The sequence below is a fragment of the Bactrocera neohumeralis genome, unplaced genomic scaffold, assembly GCF_024586455.1.
Source record: "Bactrocera neohumeralis isolate Rockhampton unplaced genomic scaffold, APGP_CSIRO_Bneo_wtdbg2-racon-allhic-juicebox.fasta_v2 cluster11, whole genome shotgun sequence".
NCBI classification, from domain to species: Eukaryota; Metazoa; Arthropoda; class Insecta; order Diptera; family Tephritidae; genus Bactrocera; species Bactrocera neohumeralis.
In genome coordinates this window covers 11,165,537-11,185,625 of record NW_026089624.1, presented here as the reverse complement: position 1 = coordinate 11,185,625, position 20,089 = coordinate 11,165,537, and the positions used below count along the sequence as shown (strand labels likewise).

Sequence of the window (20,089 nt, the reverse complement as noted above, 5' to 3'; positions counted from 1 at the left end):
ACACCCGTGCCGTTAGTTCTGCTTTCTCCTGGACAAGGAAGCACAGAAAATGGGTCTGGCAGTGAACGAGGGCAAAACGAAATATCTCCTGTCATCAAACAAACAGTCGTCGCACTCGCGACTTGGCTCTCACGTCACTGTGTACAGTCATAACTTTGAAGTTGTAGATAATTTCGTCTATCTTGGAACCAGCGTAAACACCACCAACAATGTCAGCCTAGAAATCCAACGCAGGATTGCTCTTGCCAACAGGTGCTACTTCGGACTGAGTAGGCAATTGAAAAGTAAAGTCCTCTCTCGACGAACAAAAGCTAAACTCTGTAAGTCGCTCATAATTCCCGTCCTGCTATATGGTGCAGAGGCTTAGGCGATGACAGCAACCGATGAGTCGACGTTACGAGTTTTCGAGAGAAAAATTCTGCGAGAGATTTATGGTCCTTTGCGCATTGGCCACGGCGAATATTGCATTCGATGGAACGATGAGCTGTACGAGATATACGACGACATTGACATAGTTCAGCGAATTAAAAGACAGCGTTTACGCTGGCTAGGTCATGTTGTCTGGATGGATGAAAACACTCCAGCTCTGAAAGTATTCGACGCAATACCCGCCGGGGGAAGCAGAGAAAGAGGAAGACCTCCACTCCGTTGGAAGAACCAAGTGGAGAAGGACCTGGCTTCGCTTGGAATATCCAATCGGCGCCACGTAGCGAAAAGAAGAAACGACTGGCGCGCTGTTGTTAACTCGGCTATAATCGCGTAAGCGGTGTCTACGCCAATTAAGAAGAAGAAGAATGCAGAGGAGTATGTGTTTGGATTAAACATCCCGGCCACCTTGCAGAATCTGCGAAATAATTGTGTATTAATAGGGTAACATATTGATTAGAAGTTTTGAACTGAACTGTAATTATGAGAAGTATACTTGGGGTTATATAGTGCCAGTCAGGGTCCAGCCAAATGCCAATCTCCAACGTTAGCTCTTCATTGCTATGTAATTGAGGGTAGGCGAGGACTAAGTGTTCAAAGCTCGTTTGGACATCGTCACTTAAGTCTAGCTCATAAGGTTTCTTGGGTAACTTATGTGTAATGATTGCGTTACATTTCAAACAAAACTTTTTATAAATATTTGAGCTAATTTTTATGCACAAATACGATAAGTATTGAGGTATGTGATTGGCAGTTTGAATTTTTTTTACGGCCGCTATATTCATAATTTTAAGGGGCTATACCAATGACACTTTCAAAAAAAATTTTTTGTTTGCTTTTTCGATAATTTATATTTCCAAAAATATCCTGTGAAATCGGCATGGTCGTATCTTGAATAGTTTTTGAATGGTAGCGTTTTAAAGGGCGACCGCTCGCAGGTATGTACATATAATCATATATGAGCGAAACTTAAAACGCGTTTTTTTCGAAACGTCATTTTCCAAAATTGCTGACATCATAACTCAACGAAAAATAACCCGATCGACTTCCTATTAAAACTAAGTATTGTTGAATACATTTACTATACAATGACCCACGAGCTTTTTGATTGGTTGAAAATTGTCGATTTGGCATTGTTTAAACTCAACAAAGAATTATCATTCCTTACCACTGGTGGGGGGGAATGAAGCTTCTGATAGCAAGTGAGAAATCTTTCATTCTGGTTTTTATTTAGTATTTTCCTTTCTTATATACAAATTTTAAAACTATCTGCAGCATATTGTTTATTGCTGCTGGACGTGGGGTTGTTTTGAAGTGTACATTTTAATATATACATATATGTGTGTGTGTGATGTTATCTCTTCTGTAAATTTTTGACTGGTGTCCCCATGCATTTTTATTACTATTAAATGTGCATTGCATGTAAATGCATTATGTACATATGTATATATGTATGTTTATTAATATATAAATAGATATTTATAATTAGTAGAATAAGCATGTTCAATGATATTTGAACATATTGCCGAGGGAAAGAAATGATTATTCAAAATTAGTGGATTGTATATGTTTTCATGATCTTAAGTATTACAAATTTCTTAACTTATCTTATTTAAAAAAACGAACATGTTTAATTTTGAACATTCTGCCGGACGCCATATGTGACTGCTAGAATGGTGACAAAAGCTTGCGATCCTGTCATGGTCGTGAACTAAGTGACGTTCACGATGACTATGCGCCTTCCTGTGTTGTATCAGTGATAGCTTGCTCGTAACTATTTGTTGCTATTCGAGTCCTGTCCGTTTTTCTTCTTTTACATCGGACGACGGTATACCTTTGATTTTACGCTTCTTTTTGTGTATCTTTGTACACTCTTCTGCACTGATTCCGTCCTTCGGTGATTGTTGTACTTGTTTTGTCGGTGGATATCTCATCCTTTTCTTCGTCTTGGCTTCCGGGTTCAGTTCTGCACCTTCTACTGACATGCCTACATCTTCAGCGTCTTTAATATCCACGTCTTCATTTGGCTCTTCTAAAACACCTTTGTGCTTTTTCGGCAATTGTGTTGGTTTGTGTAAAACTTTAATTTCCTCTTCCTTCTCATGCGCTTTAGCATCATCTTTCAAAATATGATCAGCTTCGTCCTTATCTTCAATCGATTTTTCCTGGACTGCACTTTTCTACATTTCACCAAAATGTGAGCCTGCCGGAAGAGATACCAATTCAGTTTGTTTTTCCTCAGTTTTTGATGGTTTATGAAGTTCTTCAGCAGAAGATAGATATATACAAGGTAGATAAAAGATTGGAACTTTTGTACATTTTAAATTCGTGTCAAAACGGTACAAAATTTCTGGTTCTTCTTTTATCGTAAAATCTTCTAACAGCACATCACGCTGAAGAGAACTTTACGTAATTTCGGGCTCTCCTTCTTTTGATCTCACTTTACAAAGTTTGATATTTTGGAAATACTCCACCGTTATTTCAAAATACAAATTTTCAACTTCAAGAAAAATGTTTGAAAAGTACTTTGTGTGAAAATTGTGCATTTGAAGAAACACAAAGGTGTACTTGCCTAATCTGGGTGCCTGGTCACATAGGTATAGCCGGTAATAAACTGGCGGACGAGCTAGCCCGCTCCGCAGCCTCTACCAAGATGGTAGGACCAGAACCCTTTATTGGGGTAGGTCCAACATGAGTAGGTTCAAGGTTGTAATAAACCTCCCCAGGAACAAACTCAGGCTACTGGTCGCATGGTATACCGCCCACTGCAAGTTGAATAGGCATCTGTACAACATGGGCCTATCCTCTTGCTTTAACTGCCGGTTCTGCGACTTCGAGTCTGAAACCCCGGAGCACCTGCTGATCGACTGCACAACAGTCTGTAGACGCAGGACTAAGGCCCTTGGATCAATGTTTCCGGATAGGGATCGCATAGCCTCATTAGCGCCCGGAAGTCTATTAAACATCATCGATGCGCTGGGGCTAGGTGAGTCTATGTGAGTTAGGAGGGGGCACAATAGACCAAAGGTCGCGGTGCATTCCTCGTATTCAATCAATCAATATCACTTTTTTTGTAGTGATTTTGTGGAGATCTTCCATTACTTCTCTGAGGAGTTGAATTTTCCTCTTGAATATAAAGATTCCAAGATCCAAATCAAATGTATGTGATTTGTATTTATTTGTCATGTCAGACTTTGTTGGAAAAGTGTTGGACGTGTGCAACACCGTTTCGGATAAATCCGCTTGGGCATCAAGAATTGTGTTCCTGTTTATACCCATGATTTTTTCCGCAACACTTTTCGTATTTATTGGTGAACTGCTTGTTTTTCTCCAAAGAAATCGTTGGAGGTATTTGATTTGGTCGCCTAGTTGACCTTGCTGTGCCTCGACTCACAGCCGGTGAATATTTCTTGGATAGCAGTTAGATCACTGCGTTTAGTCTCTGCTAAAACGGCTTATGCGATCGGCTTTAATGCGGGTGTATAGTCTTACAAATATTTTTATTTAATCAATATACGGGAATATACACCCGTCTTACAATTATTATTTATATTTTAGTCAATATGCGGGAATATACACCCGTCTTACAATTTAATTTTGCCTGTATTAATAACAGGGCTTACTTTTTTATTTGCCTGTATTTTTTTATAATATCAGGGCTTTTTTAAATTTGGCTGAGCTCTTTTTTTTTCTTAGGCTCGATATGACTTAGGCTTGAAGGACCAAATGTTTAAACTCAACAGAGATTTGTCATTCCTTACCTCTGATGGGGGGAAATGAAACAGTCTTTCGTCGAATGTGATATCTTTCATTCTGGTTTTTATTTAGTATTTTCCTTGCTAATATACAAATTTTAAAAGTATCTTAAATAACTAAATATATATGTATGTGTGTATGTTTGTATGTATTGCAGCATATTGTTTATTGCTGCTTGACATGGGGTTGTTTTGAAGTGTACAATTTAATACATATGTGTGTGTGTGTGATGTTTTCTCTTCTGTAAATTTGTGACTTTTGTGTCCCCATGCATTTTTATTACTATTAGATGTGCATTGCATGTAAATGCGTTAAGTATATACATATGTATATTTATTTATATATAAATAGATATTTATAATTAGTAGAATTTCGGCTTTGCTGATAAATAAGCATGTTCAATGATATTTGAACAGGCATTGAAAAACGATTTTTTTTTTTTTTTAAATTACGCCATTTTGATAATTTTTGATATTTTTCAAAGATCGTAATTCATTGTAGAGTAGTTTAATAAACTTTTTGAATTTTTTTTGTTTCAGCTACTCATTCGGCCAGAATGATGTCAGCAGCCCATAACTCCGTTATTTTTCAACATTTTTGTAAAAAAAAAATCTTAAAAACGCTGAAATTATGTCTTATTACGTTTAAAGACGTTCCAATTATTCAATCGCGTACTTTCTTTTACAAAAATTCACGAAAATCGCCTGGTATAGCCCCTTAAGGGTAGGGTTTAAAATGGCCATGCACCATTGCATTTCAAACGGATCTTCATTGTGGGTATAAGGGTCTGCTTAGCCGGTAGGGATGGTAGTTGGGGTCTCTATCGCATGTGGTTGAGATTTCGGTTTCTCAACACCGTTCACATCGTTGGTCGGTTATAACATCGGATGTCCGTGCAGCGATGAATGACGTTTCCCATGACAAATGTAACATCGATTTTTATTTCTACATCCTTCTGTCTTGTGCGACCTGGCTAAGCAAATAATACTATGTTCGGACCGACATTAAAAACATTTTGAAAACACATTTGTATGTTGTGGAATCTAAGTCGTTCGGACCGACAATGTGTGTTTTCGATGAGTTTTCACTGACAACTATCAATAGCGGCATTCTCTTGCTCTTGCAAGATTGCAGGATGACACAAAATGCAAAAATCCTATACCGAAATATGCAAGGCCAAGAGAGCACCACCCATTGCAGAATCTAGTGATATATGACTGCACGAAAATAAACGTGGGGTTTGGTCTGACATATTTATAGCCATTGCAAATAATTTTCTGCGTGTGTTTGTTGTTGTGCCGTTGCACCAAGAAGAAAATTCTGCAATTTCTGCACCGTGCAAGAGCATGAGAATCCACCTAATATGAGAATATCAAGTGACATCTGTTTTTGTATATGGAATATAAACAAATATCAAGCGACAATTTAGGGCCGGCAAAATATGTCTTCCAAAAACATCGATTAAACTATAGCACTAACTAAGTTTTCAAGTAGTTTTCAGCGAAAACTGTGTTTTCGTTTGACAGGTTTTACATGGACGAAAACACAAGTTTTGGTACGAAAACCAGTTTTTCCCACGAAAACATGTTATCGTTGTCGGTCCGAACATAGTATAACACAATAGTGGTGTTTGATTACTGCTTCGTATTTTTTGCTTATGTTGTACGATGAGTGCGTAGCGCAAGTTACTAGACAATGTGCTTTTTTTTGCATATTCCGCAAGCAACATGACGATGTGATGTTAGTTGTCTATAATGCGAGATCGTTTTTCGGGTTGTGTGATCATCACATTCCTTTTCCTCACGAATAGTGGGAAGGGTCGACTTGAAACGCCAAATACGTCGAAACATCGTTTCGTCTTCTGAACTTGGCGTAATGCTACGGGTTGCGCTACGGGACTGGATGGTAATTTTTGAGCTAATACGACGTGGTCTGGGTGAGTTGCTGAGTGTTGGAGCCATTTCACTCAATAGAAAAATAAACTTTGAAGTTATTCTGTACTCAATATCACAATTTTTGTGATGGGGCGGGTTACTGTGCCTTCAGCTGTTCGGATTTCAACCACTCGTGTTTTATTAACAAAAGCCGGAGAAGACCTTTTGGATTCGACCTAGCTTCCATTCGTTTGGTGACATGTTTTCGTTTCTTATAACGACTAACGTTAACTCCAACATTACGTTGTGGATATTTCCGTATCGTAAGTGTAGTTTCTTAAAGTACTCATCCTTCCATCTCTTACAGATGTGCTGGTAGAGTATTTTTAATTTCTGTTATCTGCTAACGATGCTTAAGTTTGAATCCTCTAAATTGGGTTCGGCATGGGTTAACAACGGGGTACCCTGGAGTTAAAGGTTCCAAGTTAGTTGAGTCGTCGCTTTTGGGGCTTATTGGCCGAGAGTTTAAAAAACGTTGAATGTGGTTTAATAACGTAGCAAATTCTTCATACGTGATTTTTTGTAATTTTGCGATTTTTTTATATTTTTAGGCTTTTTACGCCTGCTTCCCATAATTCACTCATATGTGGAGCTCCTGGTGGGTTAAAGTGCCATGAAATATTTTGATGACTATGGACAAATGTAGTTTGAGTTCGAAGTGTCTGTAGGAATTCACGCCGATCTTTAATTAGCAACTGTGAAGCTCCTATAAAGTTGCTCCTCCGTTGTCGGAATAAAGATTGGCAGGACATCCACGCCCCGAGAAGAAACGGGTGAATGCTGCTAGAAGTGAGATCGCTAACGGGTTCGACATGTATTGTTTTAGTTGAGAAGCATACAAATGCACATATACATATATCCTTTAGTGATTAGACGTGCTCTCCCAGAGTAGTTTTTGATTTCATAGGGTCTAGCAAAGTCGATACGAGTGGCAGAAAACGGCCGGGTTAGGATAGTTCTTTCATTTGGAAGAGCTGCCATTATTTGGGAATTTTCACTTCGCATAACTCCTTTAGGGTCAATGAACGGATTTAAAGTCAATAATGAATTTTTCTCGTGTATTTGGGTTTTACGGGTCAAGACATTATGTTCTTCTCAGAAATGTGTTTTTTGGGTGTAAATATTTAATTTCATTCGTGCTGTTTTGAACTCTTCTGGGGTTATTTCATGGTTTGAGTAATCAGTCTCTCGTCTCCTTTGTGGGGCATTTGCGCAAAACCTGAATAGGTAAGCGATAACTCGAATAACTCTGAGGAATGAAGAAAACCTTTCGAGTATATCTTCTTGGGTGGTTATGGCGAACGTCTTAACGGGTTTGAATTCCACGGTAGTGTTGTATGTTTTTTCGTTGTTGGAGAATGCTCCATTTCATTGGGCATTGGGGTCCATGCAACCAGAGGTTACGATTCAATAGATCGGTAGGTGTACTTCCTCGGCTTGCCAAGTCTGCGGGGTTGTTTTGATTTTCGACATGGTTCCAATTATCGACACCCACTTTCTCGGTGATTGCAGCGACTCGGTGAGAAACGAAAGTGCCCCATGAACATGGTGATTTGTTTAACCAAGCGAGAATTATGATGGAGTCAGTCCAAAAATAGTTTTTATATTTTGTTTTAGGTGTAGTTGGGATAGAGTTGAGTTAACAAGGTTATCTAGTAGGACCGCTCCGAAGAGTTCCAATCTGGGTAGGGATACTGTTTTAATGTGAGCAACTCTTGTTTTTGACACTTACAGAGTTCTCCAAATTTTATGTCCAACTAAAACTCTAATGTAAAGTGTTGCGGCATATGCGTTTTCTGAAGCATCAGAGAAGCCGTAAACTTCGATGTTGGCTGTTGGGTTAAAATGGGTCCATATTGGTATTTACATTTTTTTATGTTTTCATAATCCTTTAAGAAACTGTTCCATCGATGAAGGGTGAGCGGCTTTAGGCTCTCATACCAATAAGATTTATCTAGCCATATTTGTTGCATTATTATTTTTGCCGTGATTATTATTGGACTAAGCCAACCGGCTGGGTCAAACAATTTTGCTATGGCTGATAAAACTTCACGTTTGGTGTGTGCGGGGTTTTCTCCATTGGGTTGACGAGGAAAAAAAATTAATTATTTTTTTTAGTTCCATCGAATGCCCAGGGTTTTTGTGTTTTCGGGTTCTGAAAGGTTGAGTGATTCCATTCCTAAGAGATGATCCTGTGGAAGTCCTTTCAGAATTTGTGGGTGATTGGAGGTCCATTTTCGCAGAGCGAATCCTGGGGACTTCAAAGCTAAAATTAGTTCGTCGCGTGCTGACTTTGCCGTGGTTAGGTCATGAGTTCCAGCTAAGACATCGTCTACATACATTTCCTAGCGAAGTATTTTGGCTGCTAGTGGGTGGGTTTCTTCTACATTATCGGCTAGCTTCATGAGGGTACGGATCGCTAGATACGGTGCACAATTTGTGCCGAATGTTACTGTTTGGAATTCGAAGTCTTCTATTGTGTCTTCCGGGGACTTTCTAAATAGGATCCTTTGGAACCGAGTATGATTAGGGTCTACGAGTATTTGCCGGTACATTTTTTGAATATCCACATTAAAAACGAATCGGAAGAATCGCCAATTTGTGATCAGAATAACAAGGTCTTTCTGTAAAGTAGGCCCGATATGTACGACGTCATTTAAGCTTTTGTGATTTGACGTGGGGCAAGATGCATTAAATACCACACTCAATTTCGTGGTTATACGGACGGGTTCAATGACTGCGTGGTGTGGTAAGTAATACGTTCTTCATTTGTGCGAGTTTCAAATATTCCATAATTGCTTTGTCATATTCTGCCTTCCTTCGGGTTTTTTAAGTAAGGCTGGTTCATTTCTGAGGAATTGGGCTAGCGCTATGTGTCTAGAGTACCCGATATTAATATTGTCGGGTTCTTTGAACGGTAGGGTTACTATATAGCGTCCATCTGAATTACGACGGGTAGTTTTTTGGAAAATTTCCTCACAAATTTGGTCTGACTTGGAAACTACGGATTGCTTTGGGATTTCCTCCACCTCCACTTTATTGTGAATGTGGGTTATGGGTCCGCACAATATCCATCCGAATTCTGCCTCTTGAGCTAAGAGTGAACCTAGTATGTTTCTCTTTACCCCACAGAGTATAATACTTGGATAGATATCACTGTGGATTAGTATATCCACAGTTCTGGGTTTGTGGAATTGGGTGTCTGCTAAAATTAATCCAAGATTTATAAGACACTGTTTTGGATCTATGGGGTATGAGGGTAAATTATCAGTTAGGCTATTTAGTTTAAGTACCTGTGCTGATAGCTTATAATTTGTGTTTAAGGGTGAGCAAAGCGTGATTTAAAAAAAAAAACTGTTTGGTGTTGCTGAAACTGCATTGTTTAGTCCGGTCAATTGGGCTGATAAAGAGTTGGTGGGTATATCCAAACTTCTTTGAAGCCTTCGAGCAACGAGATATAAACGTGGCTTCCCGAATCAATAAGAGCTCTCGCGGAATATCGCTGGTCAATATGTTCTACCTGAACCATTGCAGTACCGAGTAATATCTGCTTCCTACTTTGGTTGAAGACCCACCCAAGGCAAGCCTACACTAGAACTATACAATCCACTAAATCAACAACCCTGGCTTCTGATCCCGAATCAATAAGAGCTCTCGCGGAATATCGCTGGTCAATATGTTCTACCTGAACCATTGCAGTACCGAGTAATATCTGCTTCCTACTTTGGTTGAAGACCCAAACTTAGTGTAGGCTTGCCGATTAGTATTTGTGCTTTGGGTGGTAATGCGGTACTTGAAGCGCTATCAGGGTTCGAACCATTGATTTTTGGTATTTCCGGAGTGGATTCAGGTCGAAAGCTGAATTTTCTGTGTATCGAGAGTATTGTATTTTTTGTGACATTTACGATACGAGAATTTGCTCACACAGTTCTTGTAGCTTTGAGATATGGCTATGCAGTTATAGCAGTAACTATATTTTTTGATTGTGGAGACATGTATGTATCTCTACATTCATAGCGAGAAATTTGGGACATGCTTGAATCGGGTGTTGCTTACAGCTTTCTGTTTCTAAACGATGTTGAGTAAAGTTGAAGTTATTATTCTTTTGAGTATTAGAGGGTCTAGAAAATGGCGTATCAGATACGTTTGCATGAAAAGTGTTAGATTTATTTTCGTCTGTACCGGTGTGGATTGGGGATAATTTTGCTATTGAAGCCTTGAAATTTCCTACAGATTCTAGAGTTTTATATTTGCGGGTTAAGAAACTGTCGAAATTTGACGATATCGGTATATTCGAACTATCTGCTAGGGTATATTCAAAGGTTCCAAGAGTTTGTTTGAGTAGTTTTGAACTACAAAGATATATCAATATCGGGTCCCCGCTTTTCGTGTCAATTTCAAGGTTGTTTAAATTGGTTAAAACGTTATTAACCGAACGTTGTAAGCTTTTTATAGCTGTTACGTGAGTCACTTGGGGTAAGTTAAAAAGGGTCTTTAATTGTGTGCTTACCTGCAATCTCTTATTTTCGTATTTGTCGACTAAATTTTTCCAGGCAAGTATGAATTCATCATTTGTTAGGGGTGTGTTTTGAATAATCTCTCTTGCTTCTCCTCGGATCTTCTGAGTAAGGTGAAAGAGTATTTCAACATTACTAGTCCTTGGGTTACACATATCCCGAAAAGTGGGCTAAGTCGTATAATCTCCGTAAAAGATGTCGGTGTCGCATGGCGGAAGGTGAACTGCAGGAGCGAAATCCATCGTAGTGCCTTCTGAAGACTTTTCCTTAATAAGTTGGGTTGACACCTGTGTTTTACGTGTATCTAGATTTTCGTTGATGGCAGCTAAGCAAGATAGGTACATTTGATAGCTCTTTCGGTATTTGTCTTTCAATTTAATGAAATCGGTGGTTTCATGACATTCGCGAGCAATTCTTCTGATAGCATAGTATGAGTGCTTTGCTTTTTCATAGAGCGAATTTAGTTCGACCCTTTTAATTTCTAGGATGTAGACCGATTCATCTTCACTTTGGGTCTGAAGATGGTCTTCCACGAACTCAATTAAATCCTTGTTGTAATTTTAACCACCACAACTTAACTCACTCAGTATAGAAGAAGGAAAAGGGAAGAAAGCAAAACAGTGTTACCGTAGTATACATTTCATGAAATATTTAAATGCTTGAATAAGTGTTGGTCAATGTTGTTTTTGTAGAAAGGATTAGGGGTATTCCAACACGCCCCCTCAAAAAAACATATATAAACTTAATAAAACATATTCATTAATTACATACTCATTATTATAGAATTATTCTAATGTGGGTGGTGTGCATTCTGGGAGTAATTTAGTGATCCAGCATTCGCCGCAAGGATTCGGGGAAACCCAGATAAAACCCGATCAGATCACTCTTACAAATATAGTTTGACAAACAAATTAACTCAAATTATTCAAAAAAACTTAACATATTAAAATTAACAAAATTCTTCAATGAATTTACTTAGTAATCTTAAAGTTTACAGTATCGGCGAACAATTCATCAGTTATCTTTCACTAGTCCCAATTCTTTCCGAAACACTTCAAATCGTGAGGTTGGCAATGGCTTCGTAAATATGTCAGCAGGCTGGTTTTCTGTAGAAATATACTCAAGACAAATGGTATCACATTCGATCTGCTCTCGTGCAAAATGATATTTTATATCTATGTGTTTGGCCCGTTTATGACATGAGGGGTTATTTGCTATGCCTATGCAGCCTTGATTATCTTCGTAGATTTTGATTGGGTTTTTCAGATTAATATTAACACTGCTAAGAAGAGATTTTAGCCATAGCGCTTCTCTCACGGCTTCAAATAGGGCCATATACTCAGCTTCAGTTGACGAGGCTGCCACTGAGTTCTGCCTCTTTGTGTTCCAACATATAAGGTTTGAATTAAACATTTTAAATAAATACCCTGTGGTACTTTTCCTATCAATCTCATTACCTCCCCAATTAGAATCCACGAAACCAATTATTGTATTTTTAAATTCTACATTTCTTTTGAAAACAAGTTTCATATCTATGCTACCCTTTAAATACCTCAGAACTCTCTTTAAGCACTGCCATAATTCGGAATAATTTTTACTACTATATCTACTCAAGATATTAACTGCAGTAGTTAAATCTAGACGTGTACTCAGAATTATGTACATTAAACATCCTATGAGGTTACGACATGGGGCATTACAATTTTCATCAGAATTTAGTTCATCATAATTTAGTTTGATTGGTAAGGGTGTACTAACTGTGTTGCAATTATACATGTTGAATTTATTGAAAATTCTTTTAACATAAGCAGCTTGACTTAAGAGAATTTCATTTTCATACACTTCTATTCTTATTCCAATAAAATGTCCTATTTCTTTAAGGTCTGTCATTCTAAACTTTTCCATTAGATACCTTTTAAAGTTATTCATTGTTTCCATATTCCACATAGCTATTACTACATCATCAACATACAACAGCACATAAATATTTTCCTTGATATTTCCTTTATCAAGAATATATGTACATATATACAGCGAACTACTGAAGAGTTAACGAACTTACAGTCTTTCAATGCTTGCTCAAATACTTCAAACCAGCATCTAGCGGCTTGTTTGAGTCCGTAAATTGCCTTATTCAATTTACACACATTGTCACCATTGGTTGGTACACCTTGAGGAAGTTTCATATAAATTTCCTCTTTTAATGTGCCGTTTAAGAAAGCTGTTTTCACATCCATTTGATGAACTTTCAAGCTGTACTGTACTGCTAACGATAATATAAATCGAAAGCTTGAAATTCTAGCTACTGGGGCAAAAGTCTCTTCATAATCGACTTGATACTTTTGGGTAAATCCTTGTGCAACTAGTCTTGCTTTATGTCTAATTGGATCTCCTAGTTTGTTATATTTAATAGAAAATACCCACTTGCTATCGACAATGTTTTTATTCTCAGGCCTTTGTGTAATTGTCCAGGTATTATTTAACTTATGGGCATTCAATTCTGTATATATGGCTTCCTCCCAAGAGGATTTGTCCTCCCTATACTGAATTTCATCAAATGTATTTGGGACATCGTTAAAAACAGTGCGCATTTAAAACAAATTTATTTAAATTATTATCATCTTCATTATATGATATCTGGGGCTTTGTTTTCAATCTCTCACTTCTTCTACTCATTATTTCAGAGTTATCGGTTGCAATTGGATTCTCAGCAGTTCCAATATTTTCTACGAGCTCAGCTGTTTCACTTTCCCTACTCTCACTCGGGTTGTTTGTTCCCTTACTCTCATTCAGGGAATCAGCTCGCTTTCTTTTCTTACTCTCATTCAGAAAATTTCCATCAGTTTCCTTACTATCGTTCAGGAATTGTGTGTTGTCGCATTCGGAGAACTCTGTCTCTTTAATTTCATTACTCTCATTCGGGACATTTTCATTTACACTTTCCTTACTGTCTTTCAGGAATGCTGTTTCAAATTTAACAGCTCTAGAATTAACCATATTGGTTTTATCTACAACAACATCTCTTGCAACAATAAATTTGTTGTTAACAGCATCCCACAATCTAAAACCATTTGGTTCATAGCCCACAAAAATGGTTTTGAATGATTTATCATCAAACTTGCCCTTTTTGTTTTTACTGTGCACATATGTATACAGTTGCACCAAACACTCTCAAATGTTTTGAATTGGGCTTTTTATTGTGCCACATCTCATACGGAGTCACCGTACTATCAACAATTGCTCTGCTTGGAATTCTGTTAATTAAGTAAGTTGCAGTTAATACTGCTTCACCCCAAAAACTTTTGTTTAGTTGTGCACCTCTTACCATGGTACGAGCTCTTTCTGTATATCAACAATTGCTCTACTTGGAATTCTGTTAATTAAGTAAGTTGCAGTTAATACTGCTTCACTCCAAAAGCATTTGTTTAGTTGTGCACCACTTACCATGGCACGAGCTTTTTGTGGGTTATGCGGCACTGTTAAGTGATAGGAAATTCCCTTCTTAACACAAACCTGTCGCATCTCATTTGATAGGTATTCTCTACCATTATCAATATACAAATTAACAATTTTTATGTTAAAATGCGCTTTAATCTTCGCCACAAAATCTTGAAACTAAACATATTCTTTCGCTTTATTTCCAATAATTTGCCATTACTTATATGGCCAAACCTCTCATGCCATAACCGAAAATTACTTTTAAGTTTCGCATCTTTGCTATATGCTTGAAACGTAACAATAGGTGTATTATTTAACATACCTGTATTTTCAACAATCGTCAATCCATTTTTAGAGATGGATACACCATCCTTGTCAAATTGTATTGACATGCCTGCCTACTGCAGGCGCTTCACAGAAATTAAGTTTCCTGCATGTAATGTCTCTATTGCTGTGATGACGCCATCGTAAGATGAAGGCAATGTAATTAGCCAATGAGAGATCTTATCCATCTCTTAAATTTTTGCTCCTGCTGCTAGTAATTCACTAATCAATTCGTCGAAAATGTTAAAATGGGACAGTAGCGACTTCTCACTCGATAGATTGAGAAAAAGCAAACGTTTTCTAATTGCCAACTGCGACGCCAGACTCTTCCGTTCATATATAGCATCTAAATTTCTTAGAATTTCACACGCCGTTATGTCGCTTGTTGCGAAATTAAGAAAAGCATCACCTAAATATTCTATTAGCGTACTTTTCGCACAACGCTCTGCTTTCTTCCATTCCTCATGGAATCCTGCCTCATGAGGTGCACTGTTATCAATTACTTTAAGAATATCCAGTTCAGCCAATAGAGCCCTAATCCTAAACTTCCATATCGCGTATTTCTCGCCATCGAACGGTTTAATGTTTCGCTTTGCCTTGTCCATTGTATTTCATACACAAACACAGCCTTTCAAACTAATGCGTAGTACACGACCCGCTTCTTTGAAAAATGAATTTCACCAGAAATTGAAATATGCTATTTCACAATTAAATTTAATTTTCTTATTTATTGTTTCTTAGGCGTGGACTGGGCCCATAACCTGTTCAAATTTATTGTCCTCATTGTATATTAAAAACACAAGCTTTGTTTCTAGTTTAAGTTTTTTCTATTTTGTATTTTATGTTTTATATGCACCGCATCACCAGCACCACAACTTAACTCACTCAGTGTAGAAAATGGAAAAGGGAAGAAAACAAAACAGTGTTACCGTAGTATACATTTCATGAAATACTTAAATGTTTGAATAAGTGTTGGTTAATGTTGTTTTTGTAGAAAGGAATAGGAGTATTCCAACAAAAACTTTCAAATTAATTTTTTTGTTTTTACCTTCTTGGTGTCCGATGATTAATATTTATATGAAATTATTAAATTTCCGATGAATTGTAGAAAAAAATCTATAAATAAAATTTTGCAGCGTTTTGCACTTTTTCCTATTGGGTTACCTTTGTTACCTTTTTAATTTTCTACTGGGTATTTGTCTTTTGACGTGCTGTTCCTATGTAGTTATATAATTTTAGTTCAACGAGAAGAAACACGAAGACAAAATAAATGCAAATTAATAATTCGTTTTGCGTTTCGTGGGCAACTACGAGCAACTGCCCGTTTGCAACTAAGTGGTTTTCTTTATTTCGTTTCTTCTTAAATACAATATTTTTCTTAAGCCTAGATACAAATATTAATCTTACATTCTAAGAAGTATATCTACAATCCACTTAAGATAGACCATATGTTATAAGTGAAAAGGTTAATCTTACAATCTATGAGTTACATCTTGGGACCACTTAAGGCGGACCGTATTAGCAAAGTACAATGTTTCAATACGGACCATATGGGTCGTAAGTGTCTTGTTACATATTTATGACAAATAACAATAAAGATATGTTCATGTAATATGAACTGGTGGTATTAACTTCCCCGCCTCTAAATTAAAACGTCCCGATTCAAAGAGGTATAGTACGTGAGGCTATAGACTAATTTATCTATTTGAACAGTACCATTTTGAAATCTTAATTTATATTTACAATTTATTTAAATTTGACTCTTAAATATATTCGATGCATTTTATATTATTTTCGACTTCTAATTATATTTTGATGGAAGTCTTTTTATATGTGACATCATTTAGACAAAAATTTCTTTTTCTTTTGTATTAAAGGTAAAAGATTTAAGATTTGATATTATCTTTATGAATTATTCTGTTTCTGTTTTGTATTTTAACTGTATTTCCTAAATCTTCTAATACTACTTGTTTTTGGTATTTGGGGTTTAATTTATTTCTTTCCCCATATTACTTTTTCATAAATTATTTCTCCGGGGTGAAATGGGAAGCTTGTATAATTGCCTGAATACGTTTCAGCAATTTTTTTTTACATTATTGAAATTATTTATTTTTAAAATGTTGTGAGCATTTGCTTCATTGATGCATGATAAACATTTTTGAATTATTTTCCTAGCATTATCTTTGACGGGTGCCTCAGGATTTTTTTGTCCCAAGGGGTTTAGTATATTTATATCGTTGAGAATATTTATTTTCTCTTTTTTATTATCCCTATAAATCAATTTTCTATTTGGAGTATCAATTGTCGCTCCGATTTTATTTAGGAAATTAATTCCAATTAAAAGATCGCTCTCTAAATTGTCAATTTCATAAAAACGTTCCTGCATAGCCAACAGATTGATGTTATGAAAATGTTTTATTATGGTCGAACCATGAATGGTTCTAACCCTCTTCTTAATTACTAAAATGTTTTTATTATTATAAATTCCAGACAGAATATATGAGCAACCGCTCCCGTATCCATGAGAGTTTTAAAGTTTTGCCCAGTTCTTGTATCGGTTTTAATAACATACGGCAAAATAGTTTACCCTTAAAAAATGCTTCTCACCAATATTATTGATTCTTTCAATTTTTGGTTGAGGTTGTGTGCTTATTTGTGCACTTTCAATTGACCTTTTTGGTATATTTGTTGGTTGATAATTAGTCTGCCAATTATACCTGGTTGGATTCTTTGCACAGGACTGTGTTTATTTATTAATTGGATTGATTGATCCACTTCCACAGGTTCTGGGTGATTGGAATACATTTGGTATGAATTATTATCCGTTTGAGGGTACCTTCAGTTATTCTGAAAATTCGGTTATCTTCGGTTAACTTGAGGATGGTTTCGTGAACCAATTTCGAGGTTGTTTTTAGTAAATTGCAAAGCAAATTGTGATCATATTTGATTTGAATGAAGTTCTTGTGCTTTAGCAAGAGCATTTGGCAAATTGGTAGGTGTTAATGTAAATACACCTAATTCTGTTTTTACACGATAGAATGGTTCCCGAGAAATTCGTGTAAAAAAAAATCGTGTAAAAAAAGATACTGGCCAAGTACAAAAATAATAGATTGGTTCTAGACCTCAAAAAATAAGTTAAAATTAGACTAAATAATATAAAAAAAATATTGTAGTTATTTTAAGAATTTATTTTCGTTTTAATTTATTAAATAAACTAAATTATAATAAAATAAATTAAAATTTAGATTTCATAAAAAAAATAATATCAGAAATTCATTGCCAAAAAACTTAAATAAGATAAAGTACAACCATAAGAAAAATTTAAACATTAAACAATTTTATTTATTGTCACTGTCTGATAATAAACGTAAACGTTTGCGAAAGACTACAATATCACTGCCATCACTGGAATGATTTTGTTGATCATTATCATTTCTAGCCGACTGTGTTGGGACATCAGTAGATTTTTGAACGAAATCAGTTATCTTAGATTGAGTTTTATTTCGCGTTAACCCATTATAAACTTCCCTGTAAGATGCCATTAATGATTTCAGTTCACGTTGAAATTTGGCAGCTCGTTCCTCGTCATGATCATGTTGTTCAAAATTACTACCTAATTTTGTAGCGAGATCAAGACCTTCTTTAATTAGAGATGCTTTCAAAATTGGACGATCTCTTTCGTCACTGTCACTATGTTCTTTATCATAACGAGTCTGAAGGGTGAATTCGATAATTTCATTTTCGCTCAAGCTTTCATCTACCAACAATTCTTCTACATCTGCTAACGATAGGTCATCGAATCCATCCCCACCGATTGCATTGGCCATTGTTATTATATCAGCAAGTTCAGCGTTATTATCGATAACAGGATCTTTGCATTTTACGCATTCTGGCCAAATATTTTTCCAACACGAGTTCAAAGTTGATGGCTTTAATAAATCTAACGCGATCTTGACTTGATTAATGCAGTCCATTATAGAAAATTTTTTCCATTCATCTATGACTGATGATTCCTCATAATTATCAAGTTTTTCTACAACATAATGAAATGAACTTCTTATGTAATACGTTTTAAACGTAGCAATTATCCCCTGGTCTAGTGGCTGTATAAGGGAAGTGGTATTAGGCGGCAAAAAACAAAATTGTACGTTTGGGTGCTCCAAAACTGGATGGCCTGGTGCATTGTCTAGAATCAAAAGAACTTTAAATTCGAGACATTTTTCTTTCATGTAGCGCCTAACTTCTGGGATGAAGTGCTTCTGAAACCACTCTGTGAAAATTGCACTGGTTACCCAAGCCTTTTTGTTCGCCATCCAGTGTACAGGCAATTTATTGAAATCTACACTTTTCATGGAACGTGGTCTTAAGGCACGATGTACTAGGAGTGGCTTAAGAATACGTTCTCCTGAAGCATTGGAACAAAACAACAACGTAATACGGTCCTTTGCTACTTTGAAACCACCGGCTGTTTTCTGCGATTTTGCTACATAAGTTCTTCTAGGCATTCTCTTCCAAAAAAGGCCGCTTTCATCTAAATTCCAAACTTGGTCTGGAGTATATTCTCCACCTTCAATAATTTTTTTTAGTTTGTCGGGAAATTCTTTAGCAGCCAATTCATCAGCGGATGCAGTTTCTCCCTTAATTTTTATATTGTGGAGAGCGTGTCTTTTTAAAAAACCAGTCATCCAACCAGTACTTGCGGAAAATGCATGTTGTTTTGACTGAGATGATGTATCTGGATCAATTTCCTGCATACGTTTATAGATTCTTAATGCTGTCTGCTTGATAGCAAGTCCGTCTACTGGTATTCTCTTTTGGGATTTGTCTTCTATCCAGATTACCAAAGCTTTTTCCATTTTCTCTTTAACAACATCCCTTACATACGATGATGACTTTGCACTTAATTTTGTTCCAGAACATACTGATGCTCTAATTGCCGTTTCATTTTTTTTTAATTGTTCTTACAGTAGCTTCATGGATTCCGAAATTATTTCCCACAACCGTTGCGCCTTGTCCCGTTGCAAGTTGATCTAAAATTTTGATTTTGGTATCTAAGCTGATCGCTTTCCTCATTTTTAATGCAGGAGAATTATGTAACATGGGTATGGCTACCAAAATATATTTTATTAATCAAAAATGCAAAAATCTAAAATTAAATATTTGAAACTAACCTGTTATTGGTCTACCAAAATTATATGAGCTTCTACTTTATTTTACTTAGCACTTGTTAAAAATCAGCAAAAACTAACGATCTTTCAATTATAATTGTCAAATAGGAACTAAATTGTGTGTACAATACATTATGTACGTTTTTACTTTTTCAATAATTCGGGGAATCCCGCATTTCCAGAAATTACACAGAAATTAAACAGAAATTACGCATACATAGACATAACTCAGAATACACACCAGAATTATTTTAAGTAGAAAAAAATTCATTGAAAAAAAAACGTGTTAAATCCAATAATTCATGTAAAAAAAGTAATTTTGTTTTTTTTGTATTCGTGTTATTTCAAATTATGTCGTGTAAAAATAGAAATATTTTTTCGTATTTACTCGTGTTATTTCAAATTCGTGTAAAAATAATTCGTGTAAAAACAGAATTAGGTGTATTATTTGGTTTAGGGGGTAATTTAAACCAGTTATAAACGTTCTTAACGCGGTTTCTCGATTCTTGATATTTAATTATTTGGT

General features: G+C 36.2%; 2 protein-coding genes across 3 annotated transcripts in view; one reads left to right on the top strand and one right to left on the bottom strand.

Annotated features, from left to right (window-relative positions):
* The window catches only part of LOC126765943 (adapter molecule Crk), a 155,976-nt gene that overhangs the window by 34,002 nt on the left and 101,885 nt on the right, over positions 1–20,089 (top strand). The window lies entirely within an intron of this gene.
* LOC126765925 (tigger transposable element-derived protein 1-like) lies at positions 17,681–19,838 on the bottom strand. The gene is made up of 2 exons (XM_050483637.1): positions 19,567–19,838; positions 17,681–19,503 (listed from the first exon to the last, which is right to left on the bottom strand). Exon 2 carries the CDS (start codon positions 19,249–19,251, stop codon positions 17,734–17,736), a length of 1,518 nt encoding a protein of 505 aa, XP_050339594.1. The 5' UTR covers positions 19,252–19,503; positions 19,567–19,838; the 3' UTR covers positions 17,681–17,733.